The sequence below is a fragment of the Octopus bimaculoides genome, chromosome 3 (assembly GCF_046866305.1).
Source record: "Octopus bimaculoides isolate indiv1 chromosome 3, ASM4686630v1, whole genome shotgun sequence".
NCBI classification, from domain to species: Eukaryota; Metazoa; Mollusca; class Cephalopoda; order Octopoda; family Octopodidae; genus Octopus; species Octopus bimaculoides.
The window spans coordinates 5,962,275-5,988,813 of NC_142930.1; the positions used below are offsets into that span (position 1 = coordinate 5,962,275).

The following is a 26,539-nucleotide window of genomic DNA, read 5'->3' on the forward strand; positions in this document are numbered from 1 at the left end:
AACAGCCGAAATTCAAACGATGTTTATTTTTACTTTTTCTTCAGGACTGTTTGACCACAGTGGCAGGATGACGACCGGGTCCAGCCTGTGATACACTGGGACACCTGCCGGGCCAGAACTGTTCCCCTGATGTTCCCAAGCCTTTTTTGCCATTTACTGAATTTGTTTCAGACATTTTAAAATAAGTTACAGGTGCATTTTTAGGTTTCTGCCAACCAACCAATTGAATGACTTTACTAAAATTTGGAGTACAGGAAGTACCTGCGCAGATGAATAATTTTTAGTGGGTGTAGCTTGCACTGCACTACACACATACATACATACATACATATATATATATATATATATATATATATATATATATATATATATATATATATATATATATATATATACAACCGATGTTTGTGTGTGTACGTCCTCGTAACATAGCGGTTCGACAAAAGTGACCGATAGAATAAGTACTAGGCTTACAAAGAATAAGTCCTGGGGATGATTTGTCCGACTAAAGGCGGTGCTCCAGCATGGCCGCAGGCAAATGACCGAAACAAGTAAAAGAATAAAATAATATATATATATATATATATATATATATATATATATATATATATATATATATATATCGCGGCTTCGATTTCCGGAGCGGGTGGTGCGTTGTGTTCTTGAGCAAGACATTTCACTTCCACATTGCTCTAATCCACTCAGTTGTTAATGGGCCCTTTCCAGTGGAAAGTATCATTCGAAAGCTAAAACGATGCAAAATCCGATAGTCTGATTGATCACGTGATCACATTACACGCGCCCGCACGCGCACACACACACACACACACATACATTGACATTTATATTTGTATTGACATTTGTTAACAGCATTATATAAATTGCCATAACTAAATCCCAGTATGTATACTGACATTTATTACGAGCTTTGTGTATGATTGTGTGTATGGCTACATATGTGGAGTTGGGTGTGGTGGGGTAAACCTATGTCTTTGTGTGGGTGTGTCTGCATATTATAGCGCGTATCGAAACTGGGCGGTACGAATGCGGTTCCCCAAGAACTGGAGAGTTAATTGCACTGTAATACGCCTTCGTAGGTAAAAGGAATGATAAACAGACAAGTTTTGTGGCGTTTAGAAACAGGGTGACGCATTCAGTAATATGGACGACTTGCTTTTAACTCTACAATATTCAACTGATATCGGTTCTGGAGTAAAGATTGTTTGCCAACATAACATGGCAGTCCTGATTTAGGACAAATGTTGCTGTAATTTAGCCCCCAGGAGACATCGTCTCCAGCTGGCTATACGACACGGTCTGTGTCCTTATATTTTCGAACAAGGGAATCTAGCACCCCCACTCAGCTCAAAACAATATGTGTATCGCGATTTCCGAAAATATAAGGACACAGATCGTGTCGTATATCTAGGAGACGATGTCTCCTGGGGATAAATTACAGCAACATTCATCCTAAACCAGGACTGTCATGTTATGTTGGCAAACAATCTTTACTCCAAAGTACTGTTGCTGAATATCTCTCGTTGTGAGACTTACAACTAGTAATTTTCTGATATCAGTTCTGATATAAATATATAGTCGATACGAGAGAATCTGCATTGTTCGTGCATATATATTAAATATATATGGCAATACTTAAGTCTGTAAACACCGTATCTTTATCGTTTATCTTTTGTTTCGGTCATTAAACTGCGGCCATACTGGGGCAACGTCTTGAAGTATTTCACTGGAATAAATCGACCACCACCTAGTGCTTACTTTTTTAAGACGTGATACTTATTCTATTGGTGCCCTTTGACGAACCACTAGGTTATGGGAACGTAAACGCCACAACACCGGCTGTCAAGCGGTGGTGAGGGACAAACACATACGTATATATATATATATATATATATATATATATATATATATATATATATATGTATGTATGTCTATATATATATATATATATATATATATATATATATATATATATGCATACATACATATATATCTATATATCTATACATGTATATATATACACATATATATGTATACATATTTATGGATATAGCTATACATATATATATACACAAGTATACATATATATCATCTATATATCTATATTATATATATATATATATATATATATATATATATATATATATCTACACACACACACACATACACATATATATATAACTACATAAATAATGTTTTCATAAACAAACCCGAAAAGGCTTTGCGAATTACGGAGAGAAAGCTACTATGGAAGGCTTATAGTATAACTGTACAATAACTATATAATATATATCATAATTATATTTATTCTCCGATTTTGAAGCGACAATTTTTAAATATAAGCAAATGACTGAAAAATGGGTTCGATTCAGCCTGAGGTTAGCTCATCATTTTTCGGTCATTTGTTTATATTTAAAAATTGTCACTTCAAAATCGGAGAATAAATATCATTATAATATATATCATTTACAGTCTTACATTTAGTGACTTACATATTTCCACGTGTCCGTAGATTCCTACATTAGCACCGAATATAGGAATCTACTGACACGTGGAAATATGTAAGCCTCTAAAATGTAAGACTATTGCTTTAACGAACCCTTTTTCCCCCTTCTTTCCCTTCTATTTTATCTTTGCCTCTTCTTTCATACAATTGTTCTGAAGGTGTTTATCAGTTGTAACGAGGCAAATGCAAATTTACTCCATTTTGATAAATAGAAACAGCTGTAAACATACTCCTAATTTAATTAAACAATGATTTTAAAACACCAATGATCCACTTCACATTGTTAATTATTGCTCCATTTCTTATCGTCTCTATATATATTAAAGCACGGTTTTACCTTTAAATTACCTACTACCGATACATCTATCCCTTAGACTGTTGCATAACCTCTAACTTATATCTTACTATATATACCGTTATGATCATTTACAGGAGTGTAAAATCGGTGCCGTATAAAAAACCATTCACACCAAAAGCATATAGAAAGTTTGTTTACGTATAAAAAAAAATACGAATTGTTATAGTTCTTAAATTTAACAGGAAGAGTCAGGATGGTTCGCTGGTGTAAAGGTAACGTATTTAGAGGCGTTAGCATAGGCGTGTGGCTTCGTCTTCCATGCTGATGGGAAAGCCTTCTTTTTTTTCTGTTGAGTGGTTGGGGTTTATATGCCCCTTTACTGGACTATTTTCCTTAGTCATTGCGCGGTGATCGCCATAAGCTTTAAGTTTATATAAGAATACCATTATTACTATTGACAGGATTGTAAAAACGGCGCCGTAATAAGCAAAAAAAAATTCGCACCGAAAGCATATATATATATATATATATATAAGATGGAGGTAGAAATAACACAGAAGCAGAAGTAAGTCTAAGACATTTCAATTTAAGAAGGAATTTAATAAAAAAAAAAAGTACCAAAAATTATATAAAGAAGATATTACCGGTTTCACTGTATCGTATCAAATATCAGTAAAAAAAATTTTAAATTTGAAGTAAAAACAGTTTACCTTCTATCTGGGGGGGGGGGGGGGTCAAGGACATACAGAAGATAAACTGTTTTTACTTCAAATTTATATAAATTTTTACTGATATTTGATAAAATGAGATTCATCAAAACTGGTAATATCTTCTTTATATATTTTTTGATATTTTTTTTTAAATTTCCTCTTAATAGGCACAGGAGTGGCTGTGTGCTAAGAAGCTTGCTTCCCAACCACATGGTTTCGAGTTCAGTCCTAATGCGTGGCATCTTGGGCAAGTGTCTTCTACAATAGTCTCGGACCGACCAAAGCCTTGTGAGTGGATTTATGTATGTATTCTCATGCATATAGTTGCATATCTAGACATGCTCATATATATTTAAATGATAAACTTCTGGAAAGCTTTACAGATTCTCACAGTTCCAGTGATAGTATAGATCTGAATCAGCTTTCACCTTTCTGGTTTTAAGAAGCCTAATTTCTCAAGATTGGTATTTAGGCAGTGTGTTACATATCCCAGGGCCCCAATAATTACAGGTATAAACGTGAAGGTGTAATCTGGATAGAATATCTGCAGATTCCTCAATAGTTCAGCATAGGTGTTCTCTTCTTCATTAATCTTCAGCTTTATGTTAACATCTGCTGGGCAGCTAATTTCCACAACTGTACACAGTTTCTCTTCTCTATTCCAAATCATTATATCGGGTCTGTTGTCCTTATATTTTATTGAGGACTTCCCTGGGGCATTCCACCAGTACAGCTTTTTATTGTGAGTGACTATGGCTTCTACCATTCTATGAGTTCTTATTTCTTTGTCCTCGGAGTTATCCTTTTGACAGATCTTGTTATAAAGTCTCCTGGCTACAACATCATGTCTCTTTGGTAGATAAAACCGTGATGCCATTTTAGGACAACTGCTTATGATGTGGCTGATATCTTCGGTCTTAACTCCACAAAGTCTGTGTGTGTGTAGGTGGGGGTGTATTTATGAGCGTGTATGTATGTATGTATGTATGTATGTATGTAAATGCAAGCAAAGGTGCAGATAGTGTACTAACTTAGCTGTTTCTCCGGAGATTGAAAAAATAATGAACAAGCTTAATCGATTTTTGAATCATTGGATTCTCATCAGAGGCGTCCACATCACTTTGATCAATCCCAGAGATTGACCGAGAAACACGAGTTTTCGGTGACTGAAGAGATAATCTCGTAGTTTTGATGACAAAAATAAGAGGCCGTAATTAGACCAGAAACTTGGCTTTGATGACTAATTTCTGCGTTATTGAAGGAATCACGATCTGCTCCTTTGCTTGCATATACATACATACACGCTCATACATACACCCCTACACACACACACACACACACACAGATATGGTTCAGCACTAGTTTCACAGGCTCGGTGATGGAGATGGTGGAGCTGGGGTATTTTTTGTTGTCAAAAGACGTAAAACAAAGATAAAAATAGAAAGTAAGAAAAAAAAATCAGCGGTCGAAATATTCAAGGAATTCATTTCTTTCCACTTTCCACCTGTGCAATGATAAACACTTTCATGTTATGGCAGGTAAAAGCCACACACACACACACACACACACACATATATATATATGAGGTATTGTTCCGTTATAGGAAATTCAACAAAAAAGTACTCCATCTGGTAAGAGATAAATATATATTTCTTTATTCCCTACAGGGTGGGGGGCTAAACATAGAAGGGACAAACAAGGACAGGCAAAGGGATTAAGTCGATTACATCGACCCCAGTTCGTAACTGGAACTTAATTTATCGACCCCAAAAGGATGAAAGGCAAAGTTGACCTCAGCGGAATTTGAACTCAGAACGTAACGGCAGACGAAGTACCGCTAGACATTTTGCCCAGCGTGCTAACGATTCTGCCAGCTCGCCGCCCTACAAGAGATAAATATTATTTATCTAAAGGACACAATACTTGTCTTTAAGTGTTAATAATAGTTTCCTGTGTTGAGAAATATCTCAAAACATATTCTTCGGGTTTGTGCCTGAAGAATATGTTGGAGATATTTTTTAACATATTAAACTATTAGTAACACTTAAAGACATATATTGTGTCCTTCAAATAAATTATATATATATATATATATATATATATATATATATATATATATATAAAATGTTGGACCGCTGAAATCTACAAGTTTTTTTCATTCTCTCTCTGTGTTTATTTTCTCTTATTCCTTTCTGTTGAAGAGCGTAGGCTCAAAACATAAAAGACTTCATTTTTCCCGACCGTCAAGCTAATACATTTGCTTGTTGCTCATATACCTGTCTTTGTCTTTTGTTTTTCGTAAATTCTCACTATATATATATATATATATATATATATATATATATATATATATATATATATATATATATATATATATATATATATATATATATATATAATTATAAATGTGTGTGCGCGTATGCATATAAATATATATATGTATACATGTGTAAATTTATGTGTGTGTATATATGTATGTGTGTGTGTATGTGTGTATGCATGTGTCAACAACCGTGGACAACCAACTGTAATTATAGGATTATAATCCTTATTGTATCCACAAAACTTAGACGTAATATATATATAGGTAACTTTGTAGTAAAAACATAAGCAAAACTAACTTAGCTGTTTCTCCGGAGATTGAAAAAATAATGAACAAGGTTAATATTTTCGAATCTTATTGGATTCTCATCAGAGACGTCCACATCACTTTGGCCAATCCCAGAGAAATTAGAAATCAATTATTTATATACTCAACGATCTTAGTAACTGCAAGTAACTGGGGTTCTGTTCTTTGTATACTGTTAGTGTTAACACTTTATTCAATATCAGTGGCCTGTCGAACTAAAGACTAAACTGCTACCCAGTAATGAAGACTAACTAAAGATGCCGCCACGAATACCGAACGAGTCTCGTAAATATACGAAATTGTTGCTGGAATTAAGGAATGAACCAGAATCTAACAAAATTTGAGTTCAGATAATTCTTTTGAGAGATCTTAGAAAAGAAAAAAGAAAACATCTGCACATGTTTTACTGTGCAGGATTAGTTTCTCGGTTCAGAGGCGAGATAATATTGCAAATAGAGTTAACAGAGGAAAGTTTTTTCGTGTAGGAAGGCGGAGATATAAAATTTGCTTCGCAGAAAATGAAATGAAACTTATACTGCGTGATTTGATAGTCTGTTTGTTCACTGGAAGAAGGAGGATGAAGAAGAAGAGGAAGAAGGAGGAGAGGAGGAGGAGGAGGAGGAGGAGGAGGAGGAGGAGGAGGAGGAGGAGGAGGAAGAAGGAGGATGAAGAAGAAGAAGAAGAAGAAGAAGAAGAAGAAGAAGAAGAAGAGGAGGAGGAGGAGGAGGAGGAAGAAGAAGAGGAGGAGGAGGAGGAGGAGGAAGAAGAAGAAGAAGAAGAGGAGGAGGAGGAGGAGGAGGAGGAAGAAGAAGAAGAAGAAGAAGAAGAAGAAGAAGAAGAAGAAGAAGAAGAAGAAGAAGAAGGAGAAGAAGAAGAAGAAGAAGAAGAAGAAGAAGACTTCCCAGCATGGACAGACTGGACCATCAGAACAACTAAACCAGATATTGTTGTGAAAGACCAAAACAATAAAGTCTGTTTATTGATCGACATCAGCATATGGTGTGACCATAATATCTCGACAAATGAATTTGATAAGCTCAGAAAATATAAATATAAAGGTTTGCTAATCGAAATCAACAAGATGTAGCATCTCAAGACGGTTACAATACCAGTGATTGTAGGAGCGCTTGGAATGATCAATTATGAATTTCTCTATCACATGACTTTGTAAATGAACAATGAGGTGCGTTTATTTTAATGGTCTACCAATGTATACAGTACGTTTCTCTGCCCTAGGTGTCAGGAAGACACTCGGATGAAATGGAAACAATTGAAAGATGATAATGAAAATAATAATTACAAGATCTGAAAATTGGGGGAGGGGAGGATAGTCGATTACATCGACCCCAGCGCGCAACTGGTACTTAATTTATCGACCCCAAAAGAATGAAAGGCAAGGTCGACCTCGGCAGAATATGAACTCAGAACGTAAAGACGGACGAAATGCCACTAAGCATTTTGACCGGCGTGCTAACGGCTCTGCCAGCCCGCCTCCTTTCTGCCAATGTTGAATTAATTGAAGGTTTGCGTGAATTGTAATTACAGCATCAACACCAAACAGAGCTGAACACTTAGCAAATAACACACACACACGCGCGCGCGCGCACACACACACACACGCGCACACACACACACACACACACAATAAACGTGTGGACGACATATTTTAATCAAGCCTAACAGTGAGTTACACGGGCTGCTACCATCATCATCATCATCATTACCATCATGGTCATCACCACCACCATTATTATTATTATTATTATTATTATTATTATTATTATTACCTGAGTGAATGAGCAGCGCATGCCATCAAAATGACGCTGGATTACACGCATGCACACACACACACACACACACACACACACACACACACACACACACACACACACACATACACACACACGAGAACACGCATGGTTATGTACGTGTATGTATTGGTTTTGTCGAGGTATTTTGCGGTTAATGAACCTCCTTCAGCCACTTTTCGAAGCCTTGAGTCACCACTTATTAAATAGACACTTAACTATCATTAAAGTAAGTTCGCCAGCGAATCCAGGCTATTTTCTTTCCAATGCGTCAATGATTAAGTGATAATTATCGTATTGAAAAGTAAAGATGAAAAGATGAGCCATCTTTAGAGGAATTCTAACATAATGTTAGTCTTTGAGTCAGTATTGCTTGGCCTTTGTCTGCTATGAACGCCTCACGATGGCTATTTGCGTTCACTTAGCTGCACATACGCACACGCGTATATGTACGTGAATATTAATGTGTATTAATATAAATAAGTGTGTGTGTGTGTGTGCGTTTGTGTTTGTCCCCCCAACATCGCTTGACAACCGATGCTGATGTGTTTACGTCCCCTTAACTTAGCGGTTCGGCAAAAGAATAGGTCCTCGGATCGATTTGTTCGACTGAAAGGCGGTGCTCAAGCATGGCCGCAGTCAAATGACTGAAACAAGTAAAAGAATAAAATAATGTGTGTGTGTGTGTGTGTGTGTGTGTGTGTGTGTGTGTGTGTGTGAAAGCGCGTAGTTTAATGGTTAGGGCATTCGGCCCACGATCGTCAATTTCCGGCGACGCGTTGTGTTCTTGAGCAAGACACTTTATTTCACGTTGCTCCAGTCCACTCAGCTGACAAAAATGAGTAGTACCTGCGATTCAACAGGCCATCCTTGCCACACTCTGTGTCACGCTGAATTTCCCAGTGAACTACGTTAAGGGCACACGTATCTGTGGAGTGCTCAGCCACTTGAGGATGTGAGATAGAACGACTGAAAATCATGTATTAGATAGCGAAATTTGATAGAAATTTAGTGTACAGTTTGAAGAGTAAAGCAACTGTAACGTTTTATTTTACCAGGTCTAATAAAAAAATAAGCAAAAACAAATACAGACACAAAAATTGATCAAACTGAACTGACACGTGACCCTTTATTAAAGAAAAAGAAAAAGATTGAGAGAAGCAAGAGAAAAAGAAAAAACATGCACCTTATTGAATCTAAGATTTATATACGTCTCAGTTTAGTATCATATATGTTCTCTTTTTATCTTGTCTGTCTTAATGCTTTTTCTTCTCTTTGTTAAAAGGTATTACTCGAAAGGTTAGATGTTCTTCTGTTTTATAGGCGTATTTATCTTCCTTTTACACTTCTTTGATTGTTGTTTGTTTCCCGTTGTATTTCTACGCTTATTCAGTCCCTTGTTCTCGCTTGTTCGACTCTATGTATTAGCTTGTTAGTTTCCGTTTAGCTTCATAGTCTTACTCGTGGTTTTCGTTTGATTTTTATCGATTTATATTCTTATATCTACACAGAACCATTCACCTCCCCTCTTGTATTGACCATTAAATCTACTATTCTCTCTCCTTCTCCCTCTCTCTCTCTCTCTCTCTCTCTCTCTCTATCTATCTATCTATCTCTCCCTCTTTCCCTCTCTCTCTCTCTCTCTCTCCCTTCCCCTCCTAAATTCAGCAGTCCACGTTAGCATTGTTGATAAATAGGGAGCGTCATCCACTAATGTAGCAACAATGTCAACATGAATGTTGTTGGGGCTAAACCCTTTTTTCTGCAGCTGCTTGGTAACACCGCGATGCCAAATTTTGTCCATTTTCAAGCGAAGTCATTATTAATTACTTCTGAAGTCTTTGAACAGTCAGATGTCAGTTTATCTAGAAAAATAAAACGATGCAACTTTTAATAAGAAGAGTTGAAATTAATGCATGCAAAATTTCACGGCTCTAGCATCACTCCTTCATAGTCAACCTATAAACCTTTCAACCCAACCTTGTATATTTATATATACATATATATGAATATACACAAACACACTCAAATACATATACACTCAGATACATACATACATGTGTGTGTGTGTGTGTGTGTGTGTGTGTGTGTGTGTGTGTGTGTGTGTTTTAGTGTGTTGATGTCTTGAGTAAAGCACTAGTACTGTTTTGTGCTACCTGGTGTCATCCACAGTTGGGGTATATTCCTTTTGGATCTACTTCAGGAATTCCGCAGCGTTAGTTGAGATAATAATCCATTAAAGAAACAGAAGATGGATTTAGTGTTCGTTTTTATTCCGTACGACGATCGTTTCAACTCATTTTTTATGGGTAGGATGATGTACATCATAATGTACAGGCTGGGTCACATCAGGTACATGCATACATAAAGCGATGTCCCGCTAAAAATATTGAGTTCATGGAGTCATGTTGATATTTTCCCGCTTCGTTAGGGAATGGGGTTTTGCCACGAAGTGGGCAAATACCAAAATGTCTGCCTGAACTCTGTATTTTTTTAACGGGACACCACTTTATGTATGCATGTAACTGATGTGACCCAGACTACAAGATTGATACAACACATCATGCTACACATCATCCCACCCATTTAGGAAAGACGCAGGATTGGTCGAAACGATCGTCGGACGGAGGAAAGACTAATACCAAATCCGTCTTCTGTTTCCTTAATAGATTATATGTCTGTGTGTGTGCGTGCGTGTATGTGTGTGACACGAATTATTAACATTCTTGCCACATAGTTGAAGAGAAGTGTTGAAAGATTGGATTGCTTAGCGAGGGACATAATTAGTTTTTTGAGGAATTATAACCTAGTTTTCATAGATGTTGAAATGTCTCACCTGTACGCCTATTATGAATAGACTGACACGTTGAGGAGAAACTCTAAAGATTAAGTTAATAGACCGTAAAATTCATATTGCTCTTTTTAGAGCTCATTTAAAAGGAGACATGTATTTGCTTTTAGATTTTTTCCAATCCAATGGTTCGTAACGGCATTAATTGAAGGTTATATTCCATATAATGTATACAATAAAGTTCGTATTAGCTGTTCTGTGGATGACTTGAAACTGTTCTCTTCCCAAAGCTGACTATTAATACAAATCACTCACAACTTTTTTGTGGAGAAGGTGCAGGCAGCCGTCCAAGACCTTATTAATCCTAATTAATCTTATATACAATTAGATTTAATTTATTAAAGATTAGAAAGATTAATACACAATGGATTTATTATTTGTTCTTTTCCATTTTTATTTTTTATAGATTGCGCTATGTTTTGGTTTGGGAATTATGGCGATGGTCCAGATGGTGGGACATATTTCCGGAGGCCACATCAACCCAGCAGTCACGATTGCCATGGCAATAGTTTTTAACATCACTCCTCTACGAGCCCTTTTTTACATCATTGCACAATGTCTTGGAGCAATTGTTGGGGCATTCTTCCTGAAAGGGTAAGTGATAAATTAAATTCCTTTAAGTTTATTTAATTATTTTGACGGGGAAGTGGCATCCTAGAATACACTCCATACTGCAAGTTTGTAGTAGATAGCTAACCACAAAATGCAAGTATTAAGTGAAGTATCCATATACACCATATACACCCATAACTAGTCTCCTTGAATTCATAAAAATTGTGTGTGTGTGTGTGTGTGTGTGTGTGTGTGTGTGTGTGTGTGTGTGTGTGTGTGTTGTGTAAGAGGTGCGTTCTTAGTGGGCTGAACATAAGGCATATTTCGATTGACTATTAAATATATTTTTCTTCCTGTTTCACCAATAAAAACATTTGACAAAAAACGCATATCTTACAACATGATTCCCTTTAAGTTAGGAGGTTTGAATCTTTGCTCAGAAGAGTGAAATAATCCTCAATATCCTCTGTTGTCTGTCTTTTAAGCTCGAAAGGTTTAAACTAATCCATTTCAAGATTATTTGAGACATTTTCCAATCTGGCACCCACGTGATGAAAAGAAAAGCACTTTCAACAATGATTTCAAAGTTTGGTACAATGCCGGTAATTTCGAAGAAGGGGTGTGTCAATTATATCGACCCCACTGCTCAACTGGTACTTATGTTATTGATCCCGAAAGGACGAGAGGCAAAGTTGATCTCGGCGGAATTTCAATTCAGGACAATAAAGACAGACGAAGCGCTGCTAACCATCGTGTTCACGATTATTTCTTTACTGCCCACAAGGGGCTACACATAGAGGGGACAAACAAGGACAAAGAAATTAAGTCGATTACATCGACTCCAGTGTGTAACTGGTACTTAATTTATCGACCCCGAAAGGATGAAAGGCAAAGTTTACCTCGGCGGAATTTGAACTCAGAACGTAACAGCAGACGAAATACCGCTAAGCATTTCGCCCGGCTCGCTAAGGATTCTGCCAGCTCGCTGCATTACAAAGTCACTTTCAATATTGCCGACCCATTTTTTTCGTCATTTCTTCTCGCTGGTTCTCTCTGTATGTCTTTTGCAGTGGTTTACCATTCTGTGAAATGATTCAAGCCCTCTCCATTGAAACTAACAAATTATTTGGTGTTGATGTTCATCTGCTTGTGGTGAAATTAGGAGCAGGGTGCAAAAAAAATCTCAGTTCATTTTTTAAATGAAGCATTTATCAGAAGAAATCGACGTATGGCAACCAAAATATCTTATCAATATGTCAGAAATGATAATGTGGAAAAGAGACAATTCAAATCCAGCTTTTATGTAAACACATTTCGATACATTTATAGAAGCGAAAATACAATGGTAAAATTTATGCTTTTTTCAAAGCCTTTAGAGGTATAAAAGAATTGGTTTTGCATAGAAAATGAAACAGCATTTGATCTGGAGTTCTATAATTTCTTTATTCTTCGGCAGAAAATATAATCCTTTCTACGATAGGCACAAGGCCTGAACTTTGGGGGAGGGGACTAGTCGATCACATCGACCCAAGTGTTTCACTGGTAATTATTTCATCGACCCCGAAAGGAAGAAAGGCAAAGTCGACCTCAGCGGAATTTGAATTCAAATTTCGACAGAAAATTTAATCCTTTCTACTATAATAGGCACAAGGCCCCGAATTTTTTATGGGGATGGAGCCAGTCGATTAGATCAACCCCATAACGCAACTGGTACTTAATTTATCGATCCCAAAAGGATTAAAGGCAAAGTCGACCTCGGCGGAATTTGAACTAAGAATATAGCGAGGGGCGAAATACCGCTAAGCATTTCGTTCAGCTTGCTAACGATTCTGCCAGATCACCGCCTTACTATAATAATAATAATAATAATAATAATAATAATAATAATAATAATAATAATAACAACAAATTCCCTGATGCATCGATTCCTCTTGGGTGGGACACTCAACAAGTCTTTCAGTTGTTATATACCTAATGATTACTCTGAAAGTGATCGTGCTTTACCAGTAAGCTATCAGGTGTAAATCATTCGTTTTATCATCCATTATATATATATATGTGTGTGTGTGTGTGTGTGTGTGTGTGTGTGTGTGTGTGTGTGTGTGTGTGTGTGTGTGTGTGTGTGTAATAAAGAATAAATGGAGCAAAACGCATATGATAGATAAGTTCCTTTAATTCCGACACATGTTTCGAAAATTACATGCACTCTATTCCAAAGGAATAAAAGATGTTATTGTAAATATAATTTTCTCTTCGGGGAACCATCTTATAAACGCAAGACCTATGGGCTTCTTTTAGTTTCTGTCTACCAAATCCATTCACAAAGCTTTGATCGGTCCGAGGCCAGCTATATTAAAAGATACTTGCCCAAGGAGCCAAACTAAAAAACTGAACCCGGAATCTCGTGGTTGGGAATCAAACTTCTTACCACAGCCACGTTACCATTAATTTTTTGATTGAAATCCCTAGAATACAAAAGACACTAAGTAATAATGGTAATCGTCACAATGTAATTCTAATTAATTCTTCGAAATTCCTGCGACATATATATATATATATATATATATATATATATGAACCTCCTCATGGTCGATCGTCATTCTAGGAATAGCAACTTAATCTTCCTTATTTTAGTTACTTCTTTATTTTGTTTTGTTTAGTTTATCTTCTGGATAGTCTATGTTTTAAAACGAGTCAAAGACTGTTGCCATTCGACCAAAATAACAGCTAAGTTCCTCCTTTGCTACACTCTAACGTCTCAAAACAGGAAGGAAACATGGTTCTATAATAATGTCGTCTTCGATCCATTATAACCTTAAACGAAAGTGAGACGGTCAAAGTCGTTTACACTTGGCTTCTAAGTCTACTTAATTAAGCGCCACCTGTGGTTAAACAGCAAACTAAAACTGCGCTTTCAAACCAAAAAGACGTATAGCCAATAGCCAATAGTGGAATACTTTAGACGGCTGGTTTTCTGGATCAGGACTGACCTGTGGTTAAACAGAGCCACATTATTGTTCATATGAAATAAATCAACATTTGCAACAGCAGAATCTGTCACGATTTAATACCCTCCCCGGCATTATAGCATGCTTTTATATGAGTTTCTATACACCAGCAATGAAATGAAGCTGCCCTTCCTGTTCTTGGCCTTCGTTCCCGTTCGCTCCCAAACCCGAAGTTCAATAAAAATTATCATATTCTTTCATCCGTCTCCATAGAAAGGGTTGTATTGTTCTATATCGAACAAAAAGAAGGATAAACTGAATGATCCTAAGGGAATTGTATAAACAAGAGAATCAATCTGGAGATAAGACTCTACAACAACCCCAGTTGGGAAACAATGTCATGTTTGAGTCCATAGGATGGCCACCAGCAGACTAGAAAAACCATTTTTATTATTAGAAATCTATTGGCTGAGTACCTGCGTGCGTGCGTACATGTATGTATGTATGTATGTATGTATGTATGTATGTATGTGTGTATGTATGTATGTATGTATGTATGTATGTATGTATGTATGTATATTATTATTATTATTATTATTATTATTATTATTATTATTATTACAATACAACAATATTATTTTCCAGCGAAATAAAGCGCCGTAAAGGTAAAATTATAAATATGAATTAGTGGCTCAACAAGGCACCAATTTTCACTGGAAATAACAGTCGATAATCGTTCGACGCTACGTGAAGCATCACTGGATGTACTGAGGTAGCATGTTGTGTCACTATTTCCTATATATATATATATATATATATATATATATATATATATATATATATATATATATATATATATATATACACACACATATATGTATATATAATTAATCACCCCCACCCGCAAAGAAAAAACAGGACGTGGTACATGCAAAGTATTAAAAGACACTTAGGGAAGGAAAGAAAAGGTGTTTTACGTTTCGAGCAAAGTTCTTCAGAAACAGGAGACAGAGGAAAGTCCAATAGAAAAGGAAGACGGAGGTAAAAATCGCCAACAATCCACATGTTGTTACATTTTAATGTATATGTATGTATGTATGTATGTATGTATGTATGTATGTATGTATATATATATATATATATATATATATATATATATATATATATATATATATATATATATATATGATGTAAGTCAATTGTTATTCATCAAGATTTCTCCATTTTCTGTTTTCTTTATATATATATAAGAAAATGGAGAAATCTTGATGAATAACAATTGACTTACATCAATTATTATTTATTGATTCAGTACAAATAGACTGCATCCCATCTAACAGCTGTTTCTGCTTCCAATCTTGTATGGTATTGCCATTGATAGGCTAAAAGTATTTAGGACTGTATCAATATTCGCAATAAGCATTTGTTTTCTCTTTGCAGTGTTTCTGTTAGTGGAGCGAGCCTCGGAGTTACAACCTTGAATAAAATCAATGCTGGACAAGGGTTCGCCGTCGAACTTTTCCTAACCTTTGTATTGGTCGCTGTTATCTTTGCTACAACTGATCCGAATCGTACTCACTTTGGCAATGCTTCCATCGCAATTGGTTTGACTGTCACTTTATCACACTTGGCAGCAGTAAGTACCTCATCCTTCTACGGTCAGCTTGCATGTCTACCACTGGTATCTTAAATCTCTACCTTTAGAATACTATTCCACTCATCCCCCACGCCCGCTTTGTTTTCTATTCTTCCAATGATCTCTCGTATTTCCAATGTTTTACTCTCTCTCCCCCGCCTTCTGCCTGTCCTTTTTCTCTCTCGCTTTCCCTCTCCCTGAATAACAAGTCTATATTAATAAAAGCGAAATTCTGTATGCCCTTCTGGGACCCTTGTGTCTCAGTCTACATTGCTCTACATAGGCTCTATATTTGCTTTGCTCTACATTATACATTTTTGGAGTCAGGATGATCTCGAGATTGAAAACCTGCCATTCGTTTGCTTTCTCGAACATCCACGATTGGGATCTTATTGAAAAGCATTTCCGTTGCTATTTCTAGCAGGTAAAGCGACTGTGAGAGGTGTCAATGCCATAGAACAAGAGTTACCTCTCTTAGCTTTAGGTTTTACTGAGGAATTTAGTGATTCTTTTATATTTTTCATATATATATATATATATATATATATATATATATATATATATATATATATACATATATATAGGAGGTTTGATCAATAACTATCCAAAATATTGCCATAGTAACGAAACTAAAGAACGCAGAGTAAAGCCGCTTGACACATATTGACCTTACACTCTGCAGTGCACGCGCACTAAGTTTTAAAGCTCTAGCTCACTTCCGTTGTTTACAGCAGTGCTAGAACGTTAAAACTCGGTGCGCGAGCGTGCTCTAGCTTCTTTACTAGTTTATGGTGATATTAGGATCATATTACATCATTACATCATTACAAATTATATATATATATATACTGAGATGTACTTGCATAGCAAGTGACCTGATCTGAGATCGTGTGCTGGAACGAAAACAATTGCAGCGTGGAAGGTGTTTATAAACTATAATGGAGAAAGCTGCTTATTAATTCGGTATATAACAATTACTAAAAGTATTAAAAGAAAGTAATTATTAAAGGGTTGGCCGTCTGGAAATCCTTTCTACTATAGACACAAGGCCTGAAATTTGCGGGGAGGGGACCAGTCGATTAGATCGATGTCAGTATTTGACTGCTACTTACTTTATCGACCCCGAAAGGATGAAAGGCAAAGTCGACCTCGGCGGAATTTGAACTCAGAACGTAAAAACAGACGAAATACTGCTGAGTATTCCGTCCAGCGTGCTAACGATTCTGCCAGCTCGCTGCCTTAATAACAACAACAACAACAACAAAAGCAACAAAAACAATAAAAATAATAATAATATTGTCTTTGATACGTAATTATTAGACTTGTAGTGTAAGGATATAATCGATTTGCTTCGATCTCCTTGAACATTCGATTATAACTTGTGCATGGATGACATAATGTTGCCTGTCCAATCCAAGTTGGAAAGCAGGAGTTATGGTATATAAGAGACATCAGTTTCAATCCTAAATATGATTTTTGTTTATTTTCTGTTTTTAGCTACATTTAACTGGATCTAGTATCAATCCTGCTCGCTCCCTTGGATCTGCTGCTGCTGCCAATTACTGGGCATATCATTGGGTAAGTGGTTCTGTCTTTAGCAGTACTTTACTCTATCTTTCTATCTTTTCTGCGACATATTTAGTGCTGCATTAACCATTTTAGCTTTATTTCGTCGAAAACTTCGTATTAGAGTTCGCACAAAAGCCTGGCTCGGACATTTAGAGTTTTTCTCCTGCAATTCTCGACAGAGCAGTAACAGAAAATGGAAAGAAACCGAAAGTTAGATGAGGAATTGGATGCAGAGCTGTGTTTCTCATTTGAGAATAAAGATTTATCGCCATGTCAAATCACCGCGGGATACTTCCACATTCCCGAATGCAAGATTTGATCACGTGCACCTCAAATTGCCCCTGTGATGTCTTTTCTATTTTTATTTTTGTTCATTGTTGTACTACACACACACACACACACACACACACACACACACACACACACACACACACACACACACACACACACACACACATCTATATATATATATACATAATTCATTGAAGATAGTCATGCCTTAAATTAGATTGAGCAAATGAATGTACGACCCATCCTTGACATCTGCAGACTGAATCACGACAACCCCCTTCCCCATATAACAACCATTTCTTCCTTTCTTTCCATCACTTTCCCCTCCTCCCTACCAAATACTCATAGAAATACCCACATACCTCAACCAACATTCGCACTGGTCAAAAGGGATAAGCTTCCCTCTGTTGTACGTCCATTAATGTTATATCGCCTGAAGAAATGAACGCATGAAGAAATGAACGCATGGGGATGATCTATCAGACACCCACGGATACTACGCACTACACGTTAATCATCCCAGGGATACGGCATATGATCTTAAGAGACATGTGATTTGTAGAAACACGCATAGCGATGCGTTAAATTTTGATGAACTCCATCCAAGGATTATTGCTATTATTACTATATTTACTCTACAATATATCGGTTCAACACGATGCAATTCCAAAAACTGGTTCACCAGTAAGCATCATTAAGACTCTAGCCGGTATGATGGAATGCCAGCTTCATTTGCATATATATATATATATATATATATATATATATATATATATATATATATATATATATATATATATATACATGTATATGTATACATATATATACATATGTATACATATATGTATATATATATATATATATATATATATATATATATGCACGCATATATAAATGTATATACATGTATATATGTATGTGTGTTTGTATGTATTTGTTTGTTTGTGTGTGTGTGTTTGTGTATAATATATATGCATACATGAGTATATTATTTGTAAATCGATATGTAATACTTTATTTCCAGGTCTACTGGGTCGGTCCTATTCTTGGCGGGTGTGCAGCTGCTCTTCTGTACAAGTACTTCCTTAACCCCTACAGGAATATGCCTTCCATGGAAGAAACACTACAGATGGGTAAGCAGTGATACCTACCATATTTTTAAACGGTGCTTCGAAACTACACACAAATGTTTTGTTGAATTCAATATGGCTGAACACATTTTTGTTCATTTACATCGTAATACAATCCTGAAATCACACACACACACAGACACATACACACACACACACACATCCATATGTATGTATGCATATATACATGTAGTACATATCTATCTATCTATCTAATATATATATATATATATATATATATATATATATATATATACACAATCTTAAGTATGCATATGCGTACATAGTTATATGTGTTTGTGCGTGTGTATCTATCTTTTTAGCTATTTGTTTGTCTGTTGTTCTGTCAAGCTGTCTATCTGTCTATCTATCTATCTATCTATCTACACACACATACACACACACACACACACACACACACACACACACACACATATATATATATATATATATATATATATATATATATACGGTTGTAAGTCAAAAATTATACGCATTCTTCTTTCTGTAATTTATTAAACCAATCGCTATGATTGAACAGCTAGATCATTTTACGAGATATAGTCACTTTGCTTTCGATGCACTTCCAGCGGTCCCCTAGTTTGCTTAATCCCATCGGAGAAGAAGATTTTGGCTAGCTACGCAGCCATTTAGACATTTTTTCCTTCACTTCGTCCGTAACAAATCAACGACCTCGTAAACGATTTTTGATTGGTTGAAAGAGGTGATCTAGACTGTATGCGGGGTGTTCTAACAATTCGAAACACAATTTTTCAACGGTTCCAACGGTGTGGGCGGCTGTATGTGAGCATGCATAATCGTGCCACAACAAAACTTGCTTTGTCGATAGACTTTGGAAAATTGAGTCTAGAATTTCTTTTTCCCCGGTGAATCTTAGTGTTTACACTCCATACTCTGCATTATGGATTCTGGCTTAAAGTGATAGACTCAGGTCTCATGTTCTGTGACTATTCTCTCCAAAAATGCTTCGCCGTCATCGTTGTAACGGTCGAATAAGCGTTGATAGATCTCCACGTGATTGCACTTATGCGCTTCCATAAGCTCTCTTGGCACATACTTTACAGAAGCAAAGCTTATTGTGGATGATTACGTATGCAGACCCATGAATAATTTACGTAGAACATGTCACCTCATCGATGGTCATTCGTCGGTTCACCACAACCATCTCTCGAGCTTGTTGAATCTTCACGTCAGTGGCGGAAGTTGATGAAGACATTGCTTCCTCTTCGTGCTTCACACTTGTTCGGCCATTTTAAAACTTCTCGATCCACTCATACATTTCTACGTGGTAGGGTGCTGTCTCCTTTTTATACTGAATGCCTGCTATGAATTTCAGCCATTGTCATATATTCAGACCAGAGAAATCGGATCACTGGTCTCTGTTATTCCTTGGTGCATACTGCCAGCCCAGCGGCCATGTTTCCGCTGTAACACAAGAATGAAAACTGGAGTGATGAAGATGAAGCATCGGTTACATAACCATAGTTACGCCAGCGCTGAAGGCAGTTTGGCCAGCCTTAAGAAAGTTTTGACGAAAGTGCGGATAATTTCTGAGTTTCCCTGACATATATATATATATATATATATATATATATATATATACATATATATATATATATATATATATATATATATATATATATATATATATATATATATATATATATATATATATACAGATGTAGTCCATGCATATCTAAAATACGTACGTCTTTGCTTACTTGCATGAAGGGCTTCCGTTTCAAATATTGTTAATTAAATAAAGACAGTTGAGTGTTATTTTTAATTTCAAAAGATATTCACCGAGATTCAATTAACAGCCAGACATCATTAACAAATTCACAATTGCCTTTCAAATTGGAGTGACATTTCTTCATTTCATCAAATTGCATCTCTTTATCTGTCGTCGTAACCATCGACTGCTGACAAATAGATGAAGTTTTATCCAAATGCTTTCTCGTGTATTTTTATATATGCCGGGTATTGAACTTTGTGGTAGAAACAAAAGATTTTGAATGGAAACCTCATCCAAAAGTCTGCTACAACAGTGCCAACCAAAATGTAATATGCACCAATAACAAGAATTCTTATTTCTATTATTGTTATTTATTCCTTAGAAAAAACTCGATGGAATATTTTCTTAATCGTTAACCCCTACAAGAAACTCATTGTTGTCTTCCTATACTGATAATTAACCCAGATTTTATGTCATATTTTTGTCTGACCATTTCCTATTCCAGATTGTGAACTTTATCCTTGTCTCAAAACTTTCATTGAAGATTCCAGATTTCAGAAATGTAACGTTTCTTAGTTTTTGCTGCCGTAGAAAGCAAATTCACCTCAAACTCACTTTAGAAAGCTGTAGCTGTTTTCATAAGCTTCTATGCAGTAGAAATGATCGGCAATAAACAACAACAACAACAACAAACTAACTTTGCCTTTTATGACTCATAACTAAAACACAGAAGGTTTCTCTTCTCAAAGTGTCTATAAATGTAGACATTTGTCATTCCAGTTGCTTTGTAACTTTTAAAAAATTCATATTTAGAAAGTTCTAAACTAGTGGGAATATGTCCAGTTCCATAGAGACATCACATCTGTTCTTAGTTATTTTATAGAGAAAAATGATGAGCTTTTGAAAGTTGTACTACAGCCTGTTCTATGTTATTCGGAGCCGTTTTAATTATGTAATTGGTTTTTCTAGTTTTTTTTTTGTGGAGGATAATTCTTATTTTATTATTTTTTTAAAATAACATGATTCTCATTTTTTAAAAACTTCTCGTTCTTCTACTCTTTGACCATCAGCTCTTCCACTTTACGACCATCCACACTACGGCCATTCTCCCTTCCACTCTACGACCATCCTCCCTCCTATACAGCATCTTGCAGGGTTCGACTTTACACGAAAAATAGAACCATTAATAATTCTTTAAATCCTCAATGTTTTAATTGCTTTCTTGTCATTCAATAATTCCACATCTTGTGGGGTGACCAATATTGCCGATGTAATTCATAATAATCATCATTATCATTATCATCATCATTGAATTTCTACAATTGCTACAAAATTAGATCCATTTTACTTTGTGCCACACTGAGCCCCTCAGTACGCCATGCCACACTAACAACTGTATTTATCAAGAGCCCAGAACCTATCTTTAGGGTTACAACTTCTGTCTTTTTACTATGGAAGCTTTGAGACTTTCAGGTCCCTATAAGGTGTATCTGTGAATTTGGTATTGATTATTAATTATTGGTTAATGATTTAGGAGTCGGCTACGTTCCGAAGATTGCTTTATTCAAGGTTCCAGAAGGAAACAAAATGGGATTTGATTTTATCTCGTTTGGTTCAAATCCATCACTTACCTCCCCATATTACAACTAACTTGAATTTACCTGGTCATAACAATATTAATTCACCTAATAAGTAACTGTTACTACTACTACTACTACTACTACTACTACTACTACTACCATTACTACTACTAACTAACTAACTAACTAACTAACTATGATTGTGTGTGTATGTGTGTGTGTAAAGTAAACAGAAAATGGAAAAATATTTATCAACAATTGACTAACATCGATTATTAGTTTTTAGTACAAATAGACTTTATCCCATCTAACAGCTGTTTCTGCATCCAATGTTCCACGGTATTGCCATTGAAAATTCTGAAAATGATATTCATCATATTTGGTAACACATCCGATCGGGAACATGGAGCTTCATCAGAGTGAAGAAAAATACACACAAAAAAAGAAAAGAAAAGAGCCTCGAGCAGCAGAAGAAAGGCTTAATATATTTAAATCATACCATTTTGCGTATGTTACACTTCAGGATGTACTGTAGCGTCACAAACGCAAAATGGTATGATTTAAATATATTAAGCCTTTCTTCTGCTGCTCGAGGCTCTTTTCTTTTCTTTTCTTTTCTTTTGTGTATTTTTCTTCACTCTGATGAAGCTCCATGTTCCCGATCGGATGTGTTACCAAATATAATGAATATTATTTTCAGAATTTTCAATGGCAATACCGTGAAACATTGGATGCAGAAACAGCTGTTAGATGGGATAAAGTCTATTTGTATTAAAAAGTAATAGCCGATTGTTGTTAATCAATATTTCTCCATTTTCTATTTACTTTAAATTTGATTCCAGATAAACTCATGTTTATCTTTGTCATTGCCTGTGACCTATGAGCATAATATGTTTGCATATATATGCCCAGGTAATTATAGCAATTATTAAACAAATAATATATTCCAGTTAGCATAGGTAATTATACCGGTAGTATAACGGAAACTTTTATCCTTTGAACGGTTATTCCAATCTCTAACTCTACTAACCTTATATATATATATATATATATATATATATATATATACATATACACTGGCCAAAATAAGTTTAAGACCGATGAAGACAGTTCTGTTCCTTCATTAATATATTTTTAACAAAACTGTATAAAATTATTTTACTGTTTAGAGTTTATGTAGAATTTTTTTTCTTTCGAATGATATAAGCATCATCTATCTTTCTACAATTCGAATAATTTTAATGCGCGATTAATTCAAATGATTAGAAACTGTCGGCAAAATAAGTTTAAGGCCTTACCAAGATTATGCAAATTGATAAACCAAATGGGTGGTCATATGGCTGGTCGTACTGCACTGTTTTGTTTAATAACCGAGCATTTTTACACATTAATTCGCTATGAGAAAGCGTCGTAGTATCAACCCAGTTACTAGATCAAAGATCGTATTACTTCATCAGCAAAATGTGTCCTTCCTGAACATTAACAAGCAATTAGGATGCAGCAAAACGGCTTATGTTCAAACATGGAAGCTTTACCAAGCCACTGGCCAACAAAAGATCGGCAAAGGACGGGCGCTCCGAGAAAAAACAACAGTACAGATAGACTGGCGAATTCATAGGCTCTCTGAAGGTAACCGAATGCTAACAGCAGTGGGCATTTGCAAGCAATTATCTGATGAAACTGACATCAGCTTTACACCACAAACTGTGAGAAACCGCCTAAAAGAATTTGATTGTTCGGCCGGATCGCTCGAAAGACTCTGATAATTTTTTAGGGGAACCGGTGGAAACGGATCAAGTTTGCTAAAAGCCATATTGAATGGATTTTGGCCAGTGTATAAATAAATAGTTAAATAAATAAATATATATATGTGTATATATATATATATATATATATATATATATATATATATATATATATATATATATATATATATATACATATATATATATATATATGTATATATATATATGTATATATATATATATATATATATATATATATATATATATATATATATATATATATATATATATATATATATATATATATATATATATATATATATATATATATATATATATATATATATATATATATATATATATATATGTATATATATATATATATATATATATATATATATATATATATATATATATATATATATATATATATATATATATATATATATATATATATATATTTATATATATATATATACACACACACACAAAGGGGTTTGTATGATTGTGTATAGAAGAATATATTACTCAAAGGAATTCCAACTCTGTTTTTCACATTTTATTTAGAATCTTCTAATATTAATATAGGATATAAAATAATATAGTAAAAAGAAATGAAATGAAGTATTAATTGTCCATTCTTATTGAACAAATGAAATATTAAATGTCCATTCTTATTGAACTAGTATACTTTCTTGCATTTATGCAAACTTCAGGTTCATACGGTGGTGGTGACAATTAATATCTCATTTCATTTCTTAATATTATTTTATATCTTATATTAATATTATAGGATTAGAAATAAAACGTGAAAAACAGACAGAGTTGGAGTTCCTTTGAGTAATATATGTGTGTGTGTGTGTGTGTGGATGTGTGTGTGGGGGGGGGGTGTATCATAGGGCTCTTTATGTATGAACCCAATCATATTCAAGTTGAGTTCGATGTGTTTCAAAACATCACTAAGACTTCTTTTGAAAAGACCAATATTTCTAATTTAATTTTAAATGTTTGGGCGAAATATTGCAATACAGAATTTGGGGAATAATTTACTACGTAGTGAATAAATAAATAAATAAAAAATAATAATAATAAATTCATTCGTGTCACTGAACCTTGTCAAATAAATTCATTCGTGTTACTGAACCTTGTCAAATATTTAGGAATATCAAGAATATTGCTGCTAAGAAAATTACTATTTGTAAATCTGACCACGAGAGATATTCAGCAGCAGTACTTTGGGGTAAAGATTATTTTGTCAACATAACATGGCAGTCCTGGTTTAGGACGAATGTTGCTGTAATTTAGCCCCAGGAGACATCGTCTCCAGCTGGCTATACGACACGACCTGTGTCCTTATATTTTCGAGCAAGGGAATCTAGCACCTCCACTCAGCTTCCGGGTTATTTCCCTTCACAGATATTGTTTTGAGCTGAGTGGGGGTGCTAGATTCCCTTGTTCAAAAATATAAGGACACAGATCGTGTCGTATAGCCAGCTGGAGACGATGTCTCCTGGAGCTAAATTACAGCAACATTCGTCCTAAACCAGGACTGCCATGTTATGTTGGCAAACAATCTTTACTAATATTGCTGCTTGTTTCGTATTTTATTATTCGATTGATAAAAAGTAATATAACTGAAGGATTCCTTGAAATGGCGAATGCATGTTTGAATGGAACGAAAAATGGTTGGCAGCACGAAAGTCCTTTTGTATAGAAATGTCGTCAATTAATAGACATCCGAATCGTAATTCAATTTAGCGATGTCCTTACCCTTTTATCGTTTAAAATATTTCTTAATTATTCTCTCCCTCTCTCTTTCTTCTTAGCATTTTCTTTCTCCATTTTGTAACCATTTCATTCAAATCAATGATGCGTGTCGATAATGAGAATAACACTTTGAATCATCCTTGACGAATTCTTTTCCCTATTCTTGTGTATTGCATGGAGATATTGCACGATTGTTCCCAACCCCCACCCTGACCAGATTTGCAACAGTGACACCCGATATACAAGTTTACCTACGGATAGTAAAAAAAAAAAGAAAAAAGTGGAGGAAACAGAGACAGAATAGAGATTTTGGGATCAAAATAATTATATTTGTGTTTGTTGCAACCAGTGAAAAAAGACTAACACTGAGGCGCTTGTCTTGAAGTGAATCCGTGAAAGAGAAGAACTAAGGTCGTTCTCGAAACAACTGCTGGTTATAGAATGTGATAATGACCGATGCTTTCAGACAGTGGCTGTTTTGATAAGAGAACTTGATAGTATCCTTAAAGATTGTAAACTGTAAGATACCCAAATTGAAAGTTCAACATTCTTTCATTGAAAACGAGATAAAAATGTTTTCTGATGTTTTGTTTTTGAACATTAATCATTGCCGACAGGTGACAAGAAAGGGTAAAAAATCAGGCTGACAGGAAACGTGTGAAGCAAACATTTACCAATGTGAGAATATTTCGTTGTTGTCGAAAAAGTTTGTCAAATGTCTTTCAATTCTTAACCGAACGGCATT

At 35.2% G+C, this 26,539-nt stretch overlaps 1 protein-coding gene across 1 annotated transcript in view; it reads left to right on the forward strand.

Moving 5' to 3' along the window:
• LOC106867199 (aquaporin) overlaps window positions 1-26,539 on the forward strand; it is a 44,224-nt gene that overhangs the window by 15,371 nt on the left and 2,314 nt on the right. The window contains exons 2-5 of the mRNA XM_014912005.3: window positions 11,227-11,414; window positions 15,761-15,956; window positions 17,454-17,534; window positions 18,841-18,949. Coding sequence (XP_014767491.1) covers window positions 11,227-11,414; window positions 15,761-15,956; window positions 17,454-17,534; window positions 18,841-18,949 — 574 coding nt within the window. The remainder of the gene's footprint in view (window positions 1-11,226; window positions 11,415-15,760; window positions 15,957-17,453; window positions 17,535-18,840; window positions 18,950-26,539) is intronic.